The following is a 14,979-nucleotide window of genomic DNA, read 5'->3' as shown; positions in this document are numbered from 1 at the left end:
ATCAAGCAATTTGACTATTCCATAATTTGAATTGTGTTACAAATACAGGAGTGTGACATTCATTCTATATTTCTTGATACTTTAAGGATCAACCTTTAAAAGAAAAATCCCATACTACTGTAGCAGAAACCCCTGAGTTCACACAATGGTTGGGTTGGATTGGTCTTCATTTCAGTGTCTTCATTCCCAGCAGGAAGAGAGACCACCCCTGACTTCCCAGCTTTCCAAGCCATCAGTCCCCGCAGTTGCATCCTCCACAGATATGCTCCACAGTAAGCTTTCACAGCTCCGGGAGTCCCGAGAACAATACCAGCACATTGATACGGACTCCAATCAGACCCACTCTTCTGGAACCACCACTTCTTCCTCTTCAGCGTCAAATATTGATGAATTGAAAAAAAGACTGGAGAGAATAAAAAGCAGTCGCAAGTGAAATGGCGTGAGAGTACGGCTTTTGCAGAGCTGTTTGGCCTTAGTTTACTAAACTAGAAGTCTTCATAGCTAAGTGGCCTCATGTAGGCCTCATGTATACAAACTGATTTACGTGTATAATACCGTGGATCTTGGAGGAAGGTCCAAGTCATTGTGGCACAAGTCTTTGTACATACTTTGCTTCTCTGTGAGCATTTCTTGACTGTAGAAGACTGTTTGTGTATTAGTTTGAGTGTACAGGCCGGTAAACCACCATCCTCCTGGTCGATCCAGTTTCTCATAACTTGTTTTTATTTGTAAAGTTGTCCTGTTTTCTAGCTCTTAACTCTTAGTAGCTCTCCGGTGGATTCTTTTAATTTTGTGCATTTCTTCTCCATATAATCCTTGAACCGTTTCTGTATGGACGCATGGCATGAAGTAACTAATTTAAGTGTCTTTTTGTAAATAAAGTTTGCATTAACTCTCTGGGAGCAACAGTGACTGTTGGTGGGAAAGGTTTGTCAGTGTTTTTCTAGATGCCAGTGACCTGGCATTTCTAGATCTTAGTGAGTGGCTAAAGTCCCAGCAATAGCAGTGTCCATGTTGGGGCTGTAGTCATTAAAAGTGCTAGCACACTGCAGCTTGATTTTGTCAGAGCCTCCTGAATGGTTTGGGGGAGAAAGCTTTTTCTGACGCTCTGTTTTCAGGAATTGGTTTCATCCCTTTTGATATTAACTCAAAAGAGGAATTCAGCATCCCACATTCAAGACTGGACTGAGTTCTTCTGATGACTTCAGTTTCTCATTTTGTTGTACATGCTAGAACCCTAAATATTTTAAGTGTGCTCATATGATCTTGGCAAATTTCCAATTTAGTTGGCGGTCATAAGCTGTTAGGAACTTGTATGAGCTACAATTGCTGCTAAAGATTGAAAACTGTCCCCTTAGCACACCGTTTCCTGGTTGCTTGTGCTCCGAGGTGAAAGATGAAAGGTCAGCGGAATTCCTGAATCTGTTACGCAGTGTAACATCCATGTACTACTTATGAGCTGATTCATAGACACGCCGCCACCCCCCTTAGATTTTCAAGTGTTTCTTTTTTCTTTTGTCTAGTCAAGGCTGTCCCTGCTGAGCATTTGGGCTCTTTTGAACTAGGTCCTGTTGCGACTTCGTAGTGCTAAATCCTTTGAAGATCAGTGCTTTCTCATGACTGACATAGGCTGCATCTCATTTTTATTTCTTTACCAATCTTGGGGCTTGATATAGTGTTGTCACTATCCTACTTTCCAGCTGTACCGAAATCATCCATTTGATTTTTGTAGAAACTTCACATACTGTTGTGTTTTATGTGTGCACTGATTCATAAGTGTAGCCCACCACCAAGTGCTTAGTGTACATGAGAGAAATCTGCCCCAGTGTCTTTTCCCCTGAACTTAGGTCATCTCAGTTTATTCCTTCCCAAGCACTAATTGCAGGTGGGAGTATAAAGAATGAATTAGCATCCCTGTTGGATTGGAGGGGAAAGGGGCTGAACATGGAGAAAGCTGCAGGTCATCACTTGCTTGCACTGTGGCGTGCCTTGAAATGATGCAAAACGCTTGTGATTTTCTAGTGTATATTTTCCTTGTGCAGTTTCAGAGCACAGTCCCTTTTGTAGCTGAGACCCTAGTTTTAATTTCATTCTATAGAAAAATATTGCTCCGCAGCCTACTGGGTCACTTCATCGATATAATAAATGCACTAATAATGACGGGTAATGGCGGTTGGATACAAATTTGTCATAAATAAGACCCGGAAATGCAATGAAGCTGCTGTGACAAACTTTCTACCTTGTCAACACTAGCTGTTCCCCTCGGTACAGGTTTCGTGTACAAGGTTTCAGTTTCAGAAATGCTCTATTTAGGCCTGTTCAGCTTATCATACAGCCAGTGGAAATGTTTCTACAGAATGTTTCAATAAATGTTACATTTTTACTACTAAATTTCTCGGTACTCCCTGAATCTTGGCAATATAACCATGAAAAGTACTCCAAGAGAAATTAACCCGGCTTCTCTTTTGGCAGTGGCTGATAAGGACATTGCCTTGATGTGGCTGTGGACTGTATAGAGAAGAACACTTGATTTTATTGTGTGTAAACAAATGATTGTAACTGCCTAATATTTATACAACTTGACATTCTAATTTTTTTAATGGAGCGTCATTCGCTCAGTGGAGGAACAATTTCTGCTGTAGGAAGGGCTTGACTAACAGCTCTGAAAATAGTGGGATCCATTGCTTTGCTTTCAGAAATGCTACTGTGACTCTTTCTAAACAGATTAAATAAAGTCACATCCCACCAACTGCTGTTACAACTTGTTTGTTGCACTAGTGCTCCTCATGTAATCTGCCCACCAGTAACTCAGTGCAGCATTTGGAGCTTGCCTGGCCTGTTCTGCCTTTCCCCTCCTGAGTTGAGTGACAGCAAGATACACAGTTTGATCTTGACCAAGCATAAATTTAAATTTGGGCCCAGCAATGGAAAGCAAAAAGACTGATCTTATATGTAGTTCACCACTCAGAACACAGGCTTGTGATGGCCCATGACGGGCAATGTTACATGCTACTGATGCAACCAAAGAAGCAAATTAGGGAAATGTTTTTTTTTTTCCAGCAATAACTACCCCACAAACATATTATGTCAATTGGCTCTAATTTCTTTTGTGTATTTCATAGCACACTTTCTGCATGCCCTACTACAGGAGAAAATGTTTACATTCAGTACCTTTAAACTTAAGTCATTCTCCCTGCAGTGTTTTGCAGTAGCTGAATTCTTAAGGCAGCCTCTTTGCTTCTAGTCTCCCCTCCCCACCTCGGACGCTGCAACAAGATCTATATCTGCTTTTATATTCTGCTTTGTTACTCTCTTAAGATAAACCAGGTCACAAATGTAGAACTTCCTACGCTAAACCAGTTGTAGGCACGTAAGGATCAGTATCACTGAATATGGTGAAACTTACCTCTCGTGAAGTATACTTGGCCTCAGGCCACAGAACTTGCTTATTTGACTCAATATGTTCAATTAGCAACAGAACAACCACGGCATATTTATTAGTAATGTTTGTTTACACAAGTTCAGTTCTTCCTCCTGGTATCAGAGTTGATTCTTAGTGCAGAATCTTTACTGGAGTTTCGCGTTTAAAGCTTATCTTATACATTTTGTTATTGTAATGTTTTGTTTTGTAGACATACTTTTAAAATCTGAGTTGGAGGTTGAGATAAAATTCCTTTTAAATTCGATGTTTCTCTACAATTTTTTTCAGCCACTTCTTCAGACGGAACACGTGGGTATAGAATCCATATTTACCATCACGGTCACAGCCTTCTCCCCATGAGACGATGCCCACCTGATACCACCTGTTATCTTGTGGGTTCTGAAGGGCAAAAGATATTAGAATTGTCATGAGGAGAAAATATATATACTGCAAATGTGCACAGGGGTGAAAATTTAAGGCAGGACTGCATAATCACAGAGAAAAGCTTTCAAAGGTGATAGGGCAGAACGGAATGACTAATTCTCTCCCCTAATAACCTCTTATGTTTGTGTGTGCAATGAAAGTTAATCTTGGAAACAAGTGAAATGGTTGGAGAAGCTTTTCAAAGTTCAAGAAAGAACTTCAGAGTTCTGCAACATTTTTTGTCCTTGGCTATCACAAACAAGTCGATACAGCCGTTTTACTTGCCAGACAAATATGTTGCAGCGGGAGTCCATACAATGAAAGAAAGGTATGCTTCTTTATGGTTAACAGTGGGCTCCTTGGTGTAACAGCTAGACCTATTTCTAATTGATCTAGTACTGAATGTGAGGGTGCAAAGACAAGGGAGCTGTTGTACTTTATGCACCTTGTATGTAACCTTTGCAAAAGAAGTTTAGTTGCATTTTAGAGGCTGCTGGACTTTCAGCAAAACAAAGTACAACAGTTGAACACAGCTTCTCTTGGCACTGCACTTTTTAGTTATTGCATCACTAAACATTTCACATACCTTCATGACAAACGGGCCCCCGCTGTCACCTTCACATGCATCCCCTCTCTTAGTGTCTTCAGGACTGTACCCTAAAAGAATATGGGCGCAAGTCAGTTATGGTTGACAAACAAGTGATCTAGTTATCATAGTACTGTCTTTGCTACCTTTGGAGTAAATTTAGACAGCCCTGTGGTTGACCTTTTGCCCCCAAGCAACCACCAAGAAATCTACTCTTGGCAGCAAGCAGCTGCTGTGTGTATTTTGGCTTTCATAGGTCTTACAGCTCAGGTTTCTTACTGGTGGAAAGGAAGGTATCTTGAATTGCCTTATGCCTCTCTCCCTTGTCTCTCTGCAGGCAGGGATATGCTAATTATTTTTGTATTGTTCCCACATCAGCTGGGGTTCAGCCTCAGTTCATACCTGCCAAGCTTAAAATTGAGAGGGACTCTGCTTTTGCTGGAACATCATCCACTGGAACATTTTTACATTCCTCTACCAGGAATTTCTCCCACTTAATAGGAAGGAAGGGTTGCCTTCCATTCAACTGATGAGAAATCCTTGTGGTAACTCCAAAGTGGTATCATATGCCAATCTGTCATGAGTGCGGGGTGTCCAGGCTGCTTCTGAACCTGGTGCATTTGTTTTTGTTTTTGTTCCTCTTAGAGGCTGAGGACATAAGCCCTCTTTTTCGCCTTTGTTTCATCTAGGGTTGCATCCTCAAACAGCTTTTTGCTGCTTCAGCCATATTGTTGTTAGTTGCGAAGTTCTGTCTGACCCATTGCGACCCCATGGACAATGATCCTCCAGGCCTTCCTGTCCTCTACCATTCCCCGGAGTCTATTGAAGCTCGCATCAACTGCTTCAGGGGCACCATCCAGCCATCTCATTCTCTGTCCCCTTCTTTTGCCCTCGATCGCTCCCAGCATTAGGCTCTTCTCCAGGGAGTCCTTCCTTCTCATGAGGTGGCCAAAGATTTGAGCTCCATCTTCAGGATCTGGCCTTCTAAAGAGCAGTCCAGGCCGATCTCCTCTAGGACTGACCGGTTTGTTCGCCTTGCAGTCCAAGGGACTCGCAAGAGTCTTCTCCAGCACCAGAGTTCAAAAGCCTCAATTCTTTGATGCTCGGCATTCCTTATGGTCCAACTTTCACATCCATACATTGCAACTGGGAAGACCATAGCCGTGACTAGACACACTTTTGTTGGGAGGGTGATGTCTCTGCTTTTTAGGATGCTGTCTAGATTTACCAGGAGCAAGTGTCTTTTAATTTCTTTGCTACAGTCCCCATCTGCAGCGATCTTGGAGCTCAGGAAAATAAAATCTGTCACTACCTCCATTTCTTCCCCATCTATTTGCCAGGATTGAGAAGGCCGGATGCCATGATCTTCGTTTTCTTGTTGTTGAGTTTCAAACCAACTTTCGCACTCTATACAGCTTTGCCAAACTCCTTTCTTAATTTTGAACCAATCAGTGATTCCATGCCTGGTTCTCACTGTTTCTTCTTGACCTGCATATAGGTTTCTCAAGAGACAGATAAGATGCTCTGATATTCCCATCTCTTTAAGAACTTGCCACAGTTTGTTGTGCTTCACACAATAAGAGGCTTTAGCATAGTCAATGAAGCGGAACTCCCTAGCTTTCTCTATGATCCAGTGTATGTTGGCAATTTGATCTCTAGTTCCTCTGCCTCTTCGAAATCCTGCCTGTACTTCCAGGAGTCACAACCCATTTACCTCTCGGATGTTCTCCCCTTTTTATTTGAGTCATTTAGAGTGTTTTGCTCTGTTCTTTCTATATCCAAAGCATCTCACACCTGTTTTTAAAACTAAGTTTAAAATGCTTAGGAAAACTCACCTGCACAGAACATGTTGTCTGTGATTTTAATTTTGGTTGATGCCTTACATGTGGCTCGATCTACAATGGGGAGGTTCACCAATTGCAAATTTACGGGTAAGGCATTACTGCTGGAAGTCCAGGTCTCAAGAAGGTTTCCCCAGCCAGTCACACGTCCTTTGTACCCTGTCAACAGCAGACTGCAGAAAACGAAATTTAAAACGAGACATCAGTGCAAGAAAAAGTTAGAAATTACCAGAAAATGAACCCTCGATCTTTCAATCTTTACACAAGAGTCTGTTTTATTTAAATTTATTTATTCTGCATTATAAAATACATAAAAGAGCCTCTTATGGTGCAGAGTGGTAAGCAACAGAAATGTTGTCTGAAGCTGTCTGTCCTTAAGGTTGGGAGTTCGATCCCAGCAGTTGGCTCAAGGTTGACTCAGCCTTCCATCCTTCCAAGGTTGGTAAAATGAGTACCCAGCTTGCTGCTGGGGGGTAAAACGGTAATGACTGGGGAAGGTACTGGCAAACCATCCTGTATTGAGTCTGCCATGAAAACGCTGGAGTGCGTCACCCCAAGGAACAGACATGACTCGGTGCTTGCACAGGGGATACCTTTACCTTTATAAAATACATGGCAGACAAAAACAGTGTAACATTTTATTCCAGCCTAAGCTTTTTTGGATTAGAGCCCACTTCAGAGGCCCAGTGTTAATGGGCAGGATGTGTCTTCAGCAACTGGACTCTGGTCCAGCACCGATTTGGAACTGCTGGGAGACAGCAGACACAAGGCCTCTCTGCACACTCACAGGGAGCTGCTACCAGTAACCTCTGCAGCACCAAGAAGCAGCTTTTGCAGAGGAAATGGTTAGGACCGCCACCCAGTGTCCAGTTTCCTTACTTCCAAGACTATCAAGAGAGAACAAATTATTTTTCTACAGTACTGAAAGATGTCCTCCAAATGTATTAACAAGGGGAATGTTAGGTGCCTTTCCCTTTTGCAAAGGTATGTTCTACTTTGCCTGATTTATCATCTTTGGGCTGATCCTACGTTGAACAGGGGGTTGGATTAGATGGCCTGTATGTCCCCTTCTAACTCGATGATTCTGTGATTTATTTCATACCCTTCTATTAAAAGAGTTTGGATCATCCTTCCCTTCTTTACAGACAGGGTGGCATAGTTCTTACGAGTGCTAGATTCAGATCTGGAAGACCAGTTCAAATCGCCACTCTGCCATGAAAGCTTGCTGGGGGAACTTGGGCCAGTGACACACACTCAGTATAACCTACTTCAGAGTTGTGATGATAAAATGTCAGAGAGAACTATGTAAACTGATTAGATTTCCCACTGGGAAGAAAGCAGAGTATAAATTAAGTAAATAATATTTAACAACACCTCTGTAGTGTTGACCAGGCTGAGAAATGCTGACTAGCCCAAGGTGACCTAGTGGGGGGGGGGGACACAGAGATTTAAGATCCGGGATCCTGGTTTGGCAGTCTATATGTTTTGCTTTCTTTCTTTTTGAGAATAAGCCTAGTTAGGATCCTTGGAATTTTCTTCCAAATAAACACAGGATTAGGCATCATTTAGGTGGACTGTTTTCTGACATCTTTCCCTTTTAAAATACTTTCTAATGGTTATTTTTTTTAGTTATGGAAATATTACAGATTTTGTTACAACTGGAAAATGTGGTGGATTGCGTTCCTTCTACAGCCGTCTATTTATCTGTCTTCTGTTAGTGACAACTCACAGCCTGATAGCAAAGAGTAGCTGCCCTTAAATTCTCGTTCCTGGCAGGACCGGGGAGAGAATAGTTTGTGCTAGTCCTTGCACAGACATCCCCTGAAGTTTGTTTACCGACTTCCCTCACCCAAGATGAAAACCACAAAAATCCAACCCAGAGATTTCTGGTCCCATCTCTTCAATGAAGCCTTCTCACCTTTGTACCGTTTCTTTGGTGGGCAAGCAGACTGGCTGGATGTAGTCGCTGAAAGGAACTGCCTTCTTCAAGCGCAACAGCGCAATATCCCGATCCAGATTCTCCTTCCAGTTATACTTGGGATGGAGGATAATTTTGTCTAGCATGACGATTCTTTCCCTGTTCTTCTCATGTCTTCAAGAATTCCAAAGAAGAACAAAGGAACAGAGCAGCATATAAATATTGACAGAAAACTGTCGACATAACTTCTGTTCATAACTCTCAAGTTTAATGCCTTTATAGTTAAGCTCATGACCAAAGATATTATTTATTCAATTCAACTTCTGCCCCTCACTATGACATTTCAGGGTGGTGTGCATAGAACCAGTAAAATAGAAAGCACATTAAACTTAACAATTAGAGAAAGCATAACAGTCATTTCAGTGAATAGGCAACAGTAACATAACTTAGCATAAGCAACATTTTTTAGCATAAAACCATAAATCACAACAGGATAAAACTGTTACAGAGCATGACAAAATATAGAATAACAAAAGGACATATATCTCATAAACATCTAAAACACACTGGATAAAATGAATGAGAGCCAAGTCCAATGGCCAGCTGCTTAAAGCTCCCTTTCACACCAAGGACTCAGAGAATAAAAGGGAGAATGAATAATGGTGGCCTTGTTCTGGAAGCGTTTTCTTCATGCCTAGAGATGTGATGATGCCTAAAGACGTGGTCTCCCGTCACTGCCTCCTGGTCCCTTTGTCTATTATAACAATTACTTGATTGACAAAAATAATCCCTTTGCAGTGCTTACATTTTCCTGTTATGTTTGCCAATCCGCACAACAAGGTCATCTTCCGTGAAGTTCTTATCCCAGGGCGGGTAGAAGATACAATGAGCGGCGGTCAGGATCCAGCGATCACTGATGAGGCTGGCGCCACACAGCAAGCCTTGAGGGCTTTTCCTGAACAGCATCACTTGCCTAGAGTAAAGCCACAGAAAATGCCCAAGAGGCCAGTGGTTTATCAGAAGCTTTAAGGAGAAAGAAGGGCTACGGGTTTCCAGTGGCAGGCTACTGTGCAAAACCCATTCTGCAACAGCTTCCTCCCAGGGCTGCTATGGAAGCTATATCATAAGAACTGCCCAATGCTACCGTTGTGGCCCTGCCATTTCAACCCTCAGTAAAATAGGAGGGAAGAGACTGTGAAGGAATACATAACCAAAGACACTTACCAAGGAGCACTGCCTGACTGAGCCTCTTGTCCCTTTACAATTCGGCCATCCATGGATTCTAGGAGCTCTTGTTCAGAATCGTCTGCAATCTTCTTTTTCTCAAACAAGGGACGGAGACCACAGTCTGGAAATATAGTCCCATTCACCTATCAATGCCCACAATTATAGGTGCCTCTTCTATGAACCAGCATTTTCTGCCAGAAAAAGATGGGCTAAACCAGACACTAATAGAACAACTAATACTTATGTAGGAACTGAATAGATTATGAGTCTCTATGCCCTTGTCTTGTTGGTAAATGGAGTAATGGGAGTTGATACAGGATACCGGTTTGGTCCTGAATGGCTGCTGGCTCATAGTGTGCGTATCTGCGCACGTACTCCAAAGATCATTGTCCAGACACTAAAGTGATTTAATTTTACTGCTAAGCCTGTGTACAATGCTATTTATTTAAAGAGTTTACATGAGCATCTATTCTGAGTGCTATCTCTTCAGATTATACTGAGGGACCATTCAGTATCTTAAACACAATGAGAAATTCTAACTGAATATGCTAGCCATTCAAGTACTACAATAATCTTGCTGATTCTAAGCCTACAGCTGCTGAAAACAAAGACTGAGGGTTAGATCCAACCAATTTTTTCACTAAGTTCCACCCAGCTCTCTGCCTTAGTAGTACAGCCTCCATCAGATCCCATGAACCGCAGCCCTGCCTTTCTGATGGTCAAAGGGCCACACACGCCCAGTTGTCACCTAAGCACCAGCAACAAGCAACACTGCTTCTGTCCTTATATCTGAATTAAGGAGGGCCTTACTGAGGTAAGAGCCCCTGCTATTGACCCTTTTTGCTGAGCTTGGCCCCATGTCTCACCTGCTTCACCTTGGCCAAATGTCCTAGGATCAAAGAAGAGTTCACGTTGTTGGATGTCTGTCCGGCCTCCTAATGATTCATCCACATCCTCTGGAGAGTTTTCTGAAAAAGATGAAGTTGAAAATGGGGAGAAAGACCTTTGTTCGCAGAGGCATCAGTTGTTCAATCCTTTCCATCTCCCTTTCCAAACATAGACCACTGGGGGCATTAAGAAAACCTACTGAGTAGATTTAGCTTATTTATTGGTACCTTTCCACCAATTCAGTGTCCCCAAAACAACCAGGTTCAAGTGTTGAGCACACATACTTTAGTAAAGACCAACACACATCATAATTGCATACATGCCTCAGAATCATCGAGTTTGAGCATTTCACCAGCCCATCTTCACATGCTCCTAACTCTTTCCCTTCTACCACAAAAACAGAGACCTGTCTCTTGCAGGCTCCTCACCACAGTAGTGCAAGTCACAGTATTCAAAGGTGGTATTTGGATGGTCTATGTAGCACCAGACGCCTTCATCGTCATCATCTGGGTTGCGACAATAGTTCTCCAGGAGATGTACATCTGGCAGGAAGGATGCCCCACGGCTTAGCTGCCTTGCTTTTTCAGAGGCCCATGGCAAGCACTGTGCCCCAGAGAGGGTGACAGAGAGGGTCCCAGTATACCCCAGTCCATGATCAGCTTCACAAGGTTGGTGTCCCTGCTTTATGTCTTCTTGTTGAATTTTTGGAGTAAATGGAACTGTAGTTCGGTTCTCACCTAAAAATCAAAGCACAACAGCCATGATTACTAGGAAAAGGCTATTCCAGGTTCTGCAGTGATACATACGTTTTACTGCTAGAGCAAGTGTTTGTTTGTTTATTTATTTAATAAAATTATATCCCACCTTTCTGCTCTCACAAGGACCACCCATGTAGCAAGCAGATTAAAACATACATGGTCAAATCAAATTTTTTAATCCTTAAAGTCAACCAACCAAAGATAATGACAACTACTCATTAAAGCAATTAAAACCGGGGCTTAAAATATACATGTATGAAAACATACAGACAGTACAGTCAAAGCAAGCACAAAACAAAATAATGAGCAGGAAAGAGGAATCACCGATAGGACGCGAAAGTCTTTACCAAATGGTGTAAGATGACAACAGAGTCCCAGGGCTTTGGTGCCCAGCTGACTACAAACCTTGTATTCACCCAAAGTAAATGTAGAGCCTTGAGCAACATATCCATTAGGCTAGCTGCCACAGTCTGTTGAAGCAAAGCACTTGCAGCCCTTCAATCCCCTCCCCCTTTTTAGCTGTCACATAAACTTCTGAGCTTATTTTCAGCTTTAAGGCGTATCTTCACTGAACCCCTGTGCCATATGCTAGGCTGAATTTGAGCCACAGATTGCAAGTATTTAGACATGGAACCAGTTTTGAATGTCAAGATTTAGCCCTATTCTATGTGAAATAACAGTAAAGGGAGCATGTATCTTAACTTATACGCTGCAGCTTTGCTGAGTTGACAGCTCTTCCCTCTCCTCTGTCATGAACCACTCACCTGAGAGGGTTCCCGCAGTTCCTTTTATATAAGGCATGACAAATTCTGACTAAAACAACTACATTGGGTCATGCTGCAGAGATAGGTCATAGATCCCAGTCGTGAATGGGAATGGATTCCTCCACAGATTATGCTAATTATTCAGTTCAGACGTATCCAGAAACTATGGCTGATTTTAACTATAGTTTGTTTATAGAAACATGTTTCAGTACAGAGATGATCACTGATTCTCTCTACAGACAACCTATACATTTTAGTAAAGGCACTGAGGCAACGCCAAAGAACAAGAAAGTTTGTCTATGTTTGCATAGTTTCACATGATATAATTAACTATGGGTAATAAACCAATTTAAAACCATTGTTTCAGATCCTGTTTTGATGGACCCTAAATAACTATTGTTAGGCTGTTTCCACATGGATATTTGTTTAGCTTTGGCCTCCTTACAGTAGTGCTGTTTTTCGGGAGCATCCAGTTGATATCACTCTATTTGTCCTGCATCTGTGTTCCCCACCCCAGCACACTGCTAACTTTCCCGAACCTGTTTTGGGAATTTGGAAAGACTGCAGTCAAAGTGCCTTTGGATGCTAAGTGGGTTGCACATTTTTACAGGTTATTCCTACATTGGAGCCATTTTCCTTGTTGGAGCCAGTCTTTGTAACCGCTATTCCTCCAACATATATCAAAGAGCCTCTTTCAGGCTTTCAAGAACATGGGTAATTGACAGAACAATATAGGGTTACAACATTATAACAGTCTATTCCATTATCTACTTGTTCTCAGCTTTCTTTTAAAAAAATCTCTAGATATTTTTGTTGCAGAGTTGTAAGAGAAAAGGTGTAAGCTGTACTTTCCCTCTTATTTGCTCCATTTAAACCTTTTCTTTCTCTGCAATGGAGGGACACAAGGCAGCTTACATTGTTATCCTTATGACAAACCTGTGAGGTAGGTTAGGCTATGTCAGTGATCCAAGGTCACCCAGCAAGCTTTTCATGGCAGAGCAGGGATTCAAACCTGGATCTTCTAATCTGACACTCTAACCCCTATACCTCACTGGCTCTTATAACTCTTAAACAAAATGGACTAAAAGACCTGACACTTGAAAGTATAGGGGAGTGCAAAAATGGCAGAATATTATGGCAACTAAGAATGTGTATTATTTGGAACCAAACACTTGCACAGTTAAATCAGGGTTAACTTCTAGGATGTTATTGAATCTAAGGCCAAAGAGACTGAGTCTTGTTTTGTATTAATAAGTACGCACGTGTCCCATGTTTTTGACTAGTTTGGAGGGGAAACACTGCAAACCTCCTTTTCCAAACAAGGTCCAGATATAAGAACATTTTAATAAGGTGACCAGCAATAAGACTCACCACACACAGGAATAGCACACTCTTCTGATCGCACTGTTGGGTCGCGGGTGTAGCACCAAGGTCCTGTTGAACTGTTGTTTGGATTCCGGCAGTAGTTGTCTGTCAGGCTGGCATGCGAGTGGGTTGTTGTGTTGAAGCTGAAAGAAACCATGGGATAGTAAACAAGGGCCAGGAATACAAGAAAACAGAACTTTGCCTCTTCCAGCTGAGTTTACAAGAAGGAGCTGTGGATCCTGCAATTCTCTGTGTTCTGCTGCACATTGTGTTTTTTGAACACAGGAAGCACTTCAGATAGGGAAAAATATGAAACTCAGACGGAAGCATCAGGATTTCCTTGTGTACATATGCTGAAATGCTGAGACTGACTTGTGTGCATATCCCAAAGTATATAGAAGTAGGACACACAACTCTAAGTTACTATACAGTTAACTCCCTCCCCTTTCCATGTGCTCCCCATGACCTCAGCCTGCTATCATATAACTCAGAATGGTTTCAAACTTCCTGCCTGCAGGGGATCCTTTCTATTTAACAACTAGCATGCAAAGGACTTCTTGGCATCTGCCTGGGCAGATTTTAGGGCGCATTCTTGAATTCACAGACATCCCCTAAAGATCACATGTTGCCCTTCTTTGCTGCTCTATCTGCACAGTTTAATAAGTCCAACACCCCTGGCATCTGTGCATTTCATAGCATAGATTGTTGGTGCAGGGCTAATAATTTCCCAGGAAAGCTTTTTGGCTTTACTGGTCTTCTCATCAAAGGAAAAACAAGCCTCACAACCTGGCCTAAGGAAGACCAAAAAGGCTTCTGAAGAGACTCACTGCTTAGAACTGCTGAACGTCAGTTAAAATTACTTCCCTCCCCCCACCCCAGTAGCCTGAGGGGGGTCACATATATTTCTGGGGTATGGAATATTGACAGTTAAAGGAAAAAGGAGGAATGAGGAGAAAGCAGCTTGCAGGTGCATCTGCAGAGTTCATTGTATCTTTCCTGAAACAGGAACCTTTGAGGGGTAGAATATCACTTAGCAAAGCCACAAAGTAGAAGTCTGGGACTTCTTATGCTGGAGGTTTTTTTGGGGGTGTTTTTATGGGAGATCTGTTTTATGTTTTATATTATTTTGTGAACTGCTGCGAGCGAGTGACGGTCTATAAATCAAATAAATAAATACATAAATAAATAAATAAAAACTTACTCAGGCTTGTGAGGAAATCTGCTGGACCAGAATTGGCATTCAATTCCTGATCTGGTGACAGAAATAGTTCCCCTGTAGTTTTTCCCGTGATCTAGTGCACAGTTACCTGTCAGAGTTCAAAACACAAACTGGAAGAAACAGATCTAGTGGTGCGTTCAGAGAGTTTGGCACATCCCATTTCACGCTGTCAACTTCAGTTTAGCCCAACACACAGAACTCGCCCACACATACATATACATAACGATCTACACTTGCATACTGTACCCTTGGTAACTGCTACGTGAATGGCTGAACTGACCTCAGTGTGAGGTGCTATGGAAATGGTCTGTGGTGTTAGACAGGCCATTCACATCTGGACATCATTGGGTATTACAGAAATTTAATGATGAACAAGTACATAAGGTCCAATGTGTAGAAAGGTGTTTGTTCATGCAGACACACAGATATGCCTCTTTTGTGGCCTTAGAGACTGTTGGGCTAGAAAGTAAGCACTTGATCAAGGCTAGAGTTATAAGCAACTATCTGTACATTTGGAAGGCACGTTAATTATAGGCTATATCACATTATATTACAGGAGACCATTGTGT

General features: G+C 42.1%; 2 protein-coding genes across 9 annotated transcripts in view; one reads left to right on the top strand and one right to left on the bottom strand.

Moving 5' to 3' along the window:
• The window catches only part of CKAP5 (cytoskeleton associated protein 5), a 90,035-nt gene extending 86,349 nt beyond the window's left edge, over window positions 1-3,686 (top strand). For 5 of the 7 annotated variants that reach the window (XM_077322349.1, XM_077322343.1, XM_077322348.1 and 2 more), the window contains one exon: window positions 191-3,686. In XM_077322349.1, coding sequence (XP_077178464.1) covers window positions 191-433 — 243 coding nt within the window. In that variant the 3' untranslated portion in view covers window positions 434-3,686. The remainder of the gene's footprint in view (window positions 1-190) is intronic. The other 2 variants (XM_077322347.1, XM_077322350.1) reach the window with 2 other exon arrangements.
• The window catches only part of F2 (coagulation factor II, thrombin), a 30,340-nt gene continuing 18,824 nt past the window's right edge, over window positions 3,464-14,979 (bottom strand). For both annotated transcript variants that reach the window (XM_077322352.1, XM_077322351.1), the window contains 10 exons: window positions 14,393-14,498; window positions 13,198-13,334; window positions 10,733-11,041; window positions 10,283-10,384; window positions 9,414-9,537; window positions 8,995-9,162; window positions 8,190-8,363; window positions 6,266-6,444; window positions 4,431-4,501; window positions 3,464-3,820 (listed from right to left, as the gene is read on the bottom strand). In XM_077322352.1, the coding sequence (XP_077178467.1) occupies window positions 3,677-3,820; window positions 4,431-4,501; window positions 6,266-6,444; window positions 8,190-8,363; window positions 8,995-9,162; window positions 9,414-9,537; window positions 10,283-10,384; window positions 10,733-11,041; window positions 13,198-13,334; window positions 14,393-14,498 (1,514 nt within the window). In that variant the 3' untranslated portion in view covers window positions 3,464-3,676. The remainder of the gene's footprint in view (window positions 3,821-4,430; window positions 4,502-6,265; window positions 6,445-8,189; window positions 8,364-8,994; window positions 9,163-9,413; window positions 9,538-10,282; window positions 10,385-10,732; window positions 11,042-13,197; window positions 13,335-14,392; window positions 14,499-14,979) is intronic.

This window comes from Paroedura picta, chromosome 2, assembly GCF_049243985.1.
Source record: "Paroedura picta isolate Pp20150507F chromosome 2, Ppicta_v3.0, whole genome shotgun sequence".
In the NCBI taxonomy this organism is placed as follows: domain Eukaryota; kingdom Metazoa; phylum Chordata; class Lepidosauria; order Squamata; family Gekkonidae; genus Paroedura; species Paroedura picta.
This window is presented reverse-complemented; position numbering and strand designations above follow the sequence as displayed.